The 6,376-nt window shown below is 41.5% G+C and overlaps 1 protein-coding gene across 1 annotated transcript in view; it reads right to left on the minus strand.

The window, feature by feature from the left end:
* Positions 1 to 6,376, minus strand: part of IPO8 (importin 8) — a 96,055-nt gene that overhangs the window by 3,197 nt on the left and 86,482 nt on the right. The window contains exons 23-24 of the mRNA XM_003792483.3: positions 3,432 to 3,635; positions 67 to 183 (exon numbers count right to left, since the gene is read on the minus strand). Coding sequence (XP_003792531.1) covers positions 67 to 183; positions 3,432 to 3,635 — 321 coding nt within the window. The remainder of the gene's footprint in view (positions 1 to 66; positions 184 to 3,431; positions 3,636 to 6,376) is intronic.

A 6,376-nucleotide genomic window follows, 5' to 3' on the forward strand; every position in this document is an offset into this window, starting at 1 on the left:
AAAAAAAAAAAAGAATGACTATTGGCACTGACTCATGCATCCCATTGGGAAGTGAATTCAGCTGACCTGCCACCGTCCTCCGGTGCTCTGCCAGAGTGTACACCTCCTGCAGCGCCCTCCTCTGGTCCTCACTGAGCGGTGCCATCAGCAGCTGGTACCAGGCAGCATCCCGACTCTGTACAGCTATTATGTTTGGAGGGATAAGAAGGAAACAAAGAAAAGATAGGAGAATACAGTGACTATTATTTAATTATTATTATATTAATAATTATTGTTATATAATCATTATTATATATTAATTATTATTTAATATTTCAGAGAACTAGGAACACGAACAAAATTACCTCAGACAATAAGAAACAAAGAATAGGCTCAGTGCCAGCCACATACACCAAGGCTGGAGGACTGGAGCCCAGCCTAGGCCAGCTAAACAACAACGACAACTGCAACAAAAAATAGCCGGGCGTTGTGGTGGGCGCCTGTAGTCCCAGCTACTCAGGAGGCTGAGGCAAAAGAATCGCTTAAGCCCAAGATTGAGGTTGCTGTGAGCTGTGACACCACAGCAATCTACCAAGGGCGACATAGTGAGACTCTGTCTCAAAAGAAAAAGAAAAGAAACAAGGAGTACAATTCCAACAAATGCCAAGCAATGAAATTTATTTCAACAAGGGATTACGTGCAACCTGCATAGAGGACCACCTCCCTACATTGACTACCTCCTTAAATTGACCTAATTTTCATAGACATGATATACACCACATGTACGAAAGCCTACTTCTTCATGTTCACCACCTTCAGGCTGACCAGTTGATTACAGTCCCTTGGGAAAGGCAGGGACTATAACTCAGTGTATCCCTGACCACCCAGTTAGTACCCAAATACATGGGGTGTCAAGGGAAGGTTAGGGCCTGGAGAATCTCTACATTGCCTAGTTCTCTATCTCCTCCACTGGCTTCTCTCTACAGATGTTCCCTAAAATCTGGATCTTGGTAAACATGTATATTCACTAGTAACCATTTTCCTCGGGAGTTTTCATACCACCTGCAGCTTCAGTATTGCTCCTACTCCAAAGACTCAAATCCGTACATTTATGTAAAACCTTCCCCTCAACCTCAAACAGTACAACTAAAACATTTTTCACCCAAACTCTCTTCATCACATGTCGCTCACTAGTTCTATTAGTCCCCCAGTCAACCACCATAAATCCTTAACATCTTTGTTCATTTATTTATTTACTTTTTGAGACAGTCTCACTCTGTTGCCCAGGCTAGAGTGTCATGGCGTCAGCCTAGCTCACAGCAACTTCAAACTCCTGGGCTCAAGTGGTCCTCCTCCCTCAGCCTCCTGATGCTGGGACTTACAGGCATTTGCCATGATGCTCAGCTAATTTTTCTATTTTTAATAGAGATGGGGGGGGCCCTTGCTCTTGCTCAGGCTGGTCTCCAACTCCTGAGCTCAAACAATCCCCCCGCTCACCTCCCAGAGTGCTGGGATTACGTGTGTGAACCACTGCATCCAGCCAGTCTAAACATCTTTAACCACACCCTCTCCACATCCAAACTTCTGCTTTTTTTTTTTTTTTTTTGAGTCAGGGTCTCTGTTGCCCAGGCCCAATCACAGCTCACTGCAACCTCAAACTCCCAGGCTCAAGCAATCCTCCCATCTCAGCCTCCCAATTACCTGGAGTTACAGGTACATGCCACCATGCCTGGCTAATTTTCAAAATTTTTTGTTGAAACAGGGTCTTGGCCATGTTGCTCAGGTTGGCCTTGAACTCCCAGCCTCAAGTAATCTTCCTGCCTCAGCCTCCCAAAGTTCTGGGATTACAGACCTGAATCTGTTTCTTTCTGAATGTCTTTTGCCTACATGCTTCTTTCCATGAAATGCTGGCCTCCCATTCCAGGTCCCTAATACTTCTTCTAAGTTAATGAAAGGGATCACCTCATGCTGGGTTCCTGCATCCAGCCCTCTTCAGCTCTGTCCGCACATCGTCCATCACCTGGTAACTCCCTTGAGTGGATGAACCACCTCATCTCCAAGTCACCCTCTCACAGAACTTTCAACACTACTCCAGTGGAGATGGGAAAAAGACTATCTCCGTTTAGAAATCAGGATTGCTACAATCCAGCTCAACCTGACATCTTCTCAGAGACTTTCAGCAGTGGTCTTTACATATTGGTCCCAAGCTGGTTGCCTAATGTTGACTTGAGCATTTTAAAATACATTTCCTGAGATCCCACCCAACTAAAAGTTTCCTCAGTGACGTTGTGTGTGTGTGTGTGTGTGTGTGTGTGTGCAGTTTTTGGCTGGGGTCAAGTTTGAACCTGTGACTTCCAATATATGGGGCTGGCACCCTACTCCTTGAGCTACAGGTGCCGCCCCTCCTCAGTGATTTTGACACACACACATGTCCAAGAACAACTGCCTTAGAGCAAACCCTCCATATGCTTCTATTTTCTCCAGGCTTTACAATATCATTCCCTATGCTCTCTGCAACTGATTCCTGTTGAATTTAAAAACAGAAGGATGTATTTCTCATCATCAGTGGTATTTGTAGCAATAAATAATACCTATAATGTACTAGTATTGCCTTGTTAACATAGTTTACACAAGGATGTTTACTTTAATATTGCTTATAATCACAAAAAATTGGAAATAATTTTAAAGGTCCAACAGCTAAAATAAGTTAAATTATGATATCACTATAGAAATACTACCTAACCATAAAACAAATCATCTATATTAATAGGATTCTGAATAATTGCTTTAATAATTTCCTAAATATTTTCATTGGCTTTTAATTTACTTTTATTCTGTAAATTTTCCACTTATATCTCCCATTTCTATACTGGGTTACTGGTCCTATTCATCTGTAGATGGCCTTTGTACACTGTATACGTTAAACCTATAATAACGTATGTGGTAAGTATCTTCTCCCAATCATTTATCATCCCTTTGACTGTATTTATAGTTTCCCCTCTGTACAAAATTGGCAAACTGCTTATATAACAAAATGTTATAGCACCAATTCCTTCCCACAGGGACTGTGAATTATCAATGGCCTGTTGCCCCAGTGTTTAAGCAACATGCCTGAGATGCTTCATTCTTTTCTGTGAATATGCTGCCCATTCGTAGCTAAAGGATGACAGTATACGCACACACTGGTGCCTGAAACTACTTTTGTGAGGATAATCTATAGGCTCGCCCTGTTACTTTATGATGAATAAGACTGCTAGGACTGGGTGATAGGCAGCACATTATTTTAATCTCTCTCTTTTTGTATATGTTTGGGGATTTCTAGAACAAAGAACAAGTAAAATTTTTAAAAAGATCCTACACCAATTGGGGCAGGTCCCAAACAACTTATAACAGGAAGAAATGAAGAAAGAATTTAGAAAAAATATGTGAAGGTTCACGGAGTCAAGACATACTCAGCAGAGCTTGTGTAAAAAACTGATATTCATCCACACTACTGTCAAGGTCAAGTGGAGTGCTGAACCCCTCCAGGGCAGTCTCTTCCAACACTTCCTCGTCCCAGTCGTCCTCCTCTTCCTCCTCATCGTCTCCTCTGCCGTTATTTGATTGCATTGCTTGAGCCTTTACATTTGACTCTTCCTCATCACTCGAAATCTCCTCTATGAATCCATGAAGTATTTTAAAGGAATCAAAATGCATAAGGACAAAATAAGTTTCATATGAAAAAAGATTATAAAATAACACTCTAGACATGGATAAACTACCACATAATTTTGCCTAAAATTATAAAAATTAACCTTATCTTTACCGTAGCTTGCTAAATTGAGATGACTTCATCCTCCTCACTGAAAAGTTTCCCTAAATCTGTCATCCAGCTGAACATTACTGCTGCTATGCTATGCTATGCTATGCTATGCTATGGCTTTCCCACATTCATTAATATACAGAGATCATTTAATTGCAGATGCCAAAATTAATTATTTTTTTCTTCTATCGTCCAGGCTGGAATACAATGGCCCAATCATAGATCTCTATAGCCTCAAACTCCTGGGCTCAAAGTGATCCTCCTGCCTCAGCCTCCTGAATAACTAGGGCTGGAAGGTACCCATCACCATGCCCAGTTTTTTTTTTGTTTGTTCTTGTAGTTTTTGGCTGGGGCTGGGTTTGAACCCATCCCCAGCATATGGGGCTGGGGTCCTACCCTTTTGAGCCACAGGTGCTGCCCTTTTTTTTTTTTTTTTTTGGTAGAGATGGTGGTCTTATAACATTGCCAGACTCGTCTTAAACTCCTGGCCTCAGGCAATCCTCCTGCCTTGGCCTCCCCAAGTGCTGCACCAGGCTCTTCTCTTTAAGAAAAGGGGAGCGTGACATAAACTGATTGTGCAGTCAGTCCGCGTGTTCTAAGTAACATGACCTCCCACTGAGAATTCACATCTCCTAATTAACTAAGTTGATTATACACTGGTCAGAAATGCCCATATGATTTCATTTCTGCTAACAGAAATAGTAAAAATGGCTCGGCACCTGTGGCTCAAGTGGCTAAGGCGCCAGCCACATACACCTAAGGTGGTGGGTTCAAATCCAGCCTGGGCCAGCCAAACAACAATGACGGTTGCAACCAAAAAACAGCCAGGTGTTGTGGCGGGTGCCTGTGGTCTCAGCTACTTGAGAGGCAGAAGCAGGAGACTTGTTTGAGCCCAGGGGAGGTTGCTGTGAACTGTGATGCCACAGCACTCTACCCAGGGGGACAGCTTGAGGCTCTGTCTCCAAAAAAAAAAATAATAAAAACGTAAGACTATAAATCCAAATACATGCCCACATAAGAGCAAAACTCAATTCAATTCAAGTGGGGGGGGGGAACAAAGGAGATGGAGAGGGGATTGGTGTTCTCCCACTTAACAGGCACAAGGGAAGGGTGCATGGCACACCTCTGGGATGCGGGACACAATTACAAGTGGGAGTCTACCTAATAAATGCAAACATTGTAACCAGATATTTACCCCAAAGATTTCAAAACAGTATGTGGAGCAGACATTTTCACCTCCACTCCACCTCCATGTTCACTGCAACATTATTCATTACAGTCAAGTTATGTCAAACTAAGTGTCCATTAACAGACGAATGGATAAAGAAAATGTGGTATATATACACAATGGAATACTATTTAGACTTAAAAAAAAAAAAAGGCAATTGTGTGCAGTAACAGATGAACGTGGAGGATATTGTGCTGAGTGAAATAAGCCAGACATAGTAGTAGAAAGTAGAATGGCGATTACCAGAGGCTAGGGTGTGGGGGGAATGGGGAGATGCTGGTCAAAGGGTACAAACTCTCAGGGAGTATAAGGTGGGGGGGGCGGTGCGCTTTTTTTGAGATCTGTTGTATAGCATGATGAATATAGTTAATAATGATGTATTTTACATTTCAAAATTGATCAGACAGTAAATTTCAAATGTTCTTACCACAAAAAAATGAGTAATTTAAGATGACAGATATGCTAATTAGCATGATTAATCATTCTATGTTATATTCATAAATTATAACATCATTTCATACCCCTTAAATATATACAATTATAACTTGTTAATTTATAATTTAGAAAAATAAACTCGTAAATTATATATATACATATGCATACATATGTATATAGTTAGCTACATGCAACTTGAAAAATTAAAAAGCCAAATTGCTTATCACCAAATTGATTCTGTATCTATTTCCACCACCAATCTGTTCCTAGCAGCTAGATTATAACCAGAATACTGTAACAGGAAGGCAGCAAATATAAAACAAAAAACACAAGACGAAAAACTTGGAGTGAACCCAAACCAGGCAATATTAATCTAAAAATAGTGACACAGAACACACCATACTGAAGCAGTTTTAGGAATGAGGCAATTAACCATAGTTTGGATGAAATACTTGAAAAAAACAACATGGGAAGGGTATAATTATAAAGAGAATAAGAAACATCTTTGCTTGTTAATCAATCCACACTTGTAGGAAACCAACAAGAAAATTCGGGATGTTACTAGAAAATTTTCCTCCCAGCCATAGTAGTATAAGCCAATAAAGATTTTTCAAAGCAAAAAATTAGAGACCCTCACATACTAAAAAAAGGAATTCTGTCATTGTTGGCACATTATTAGCCAAAAGAAAAATTAAACAAGTAAACAAAACTTCTAATAATGGGCTCAGCGCCTATAGCTCAACCGGCTAGGGCGCCAGCCACGTGCACCTAGGGTGGCGGGTTCGAATCCCCAGCCCGGACCCGCCAGACAGCAATGACGGCTGCAGCCAAGAAATGGCCGGGCGCTGTGGCGGGCGCCTGTGGTCCCAGCTGCTTGGGAGGCGGAGGCAGGAGACTCGCTTGAGCCCTGGAGTTGGAGGTTGCTGTGAGCG

Source organism: Otolemur garnettii, unplaced genomic scaffold (genome assembly GCF_000181295.1).
Source record: "Otolemur garnettii isolate 467f Iridium unplaced genomic scaffold, OtoGar3 scaffold00057, whole genome shotgun sequence".
NCBI lineage: Eukaryota > Metazoa > Chordata > Mammalia > Primates > Galagidae > Otolemur > Otolemur garnettii.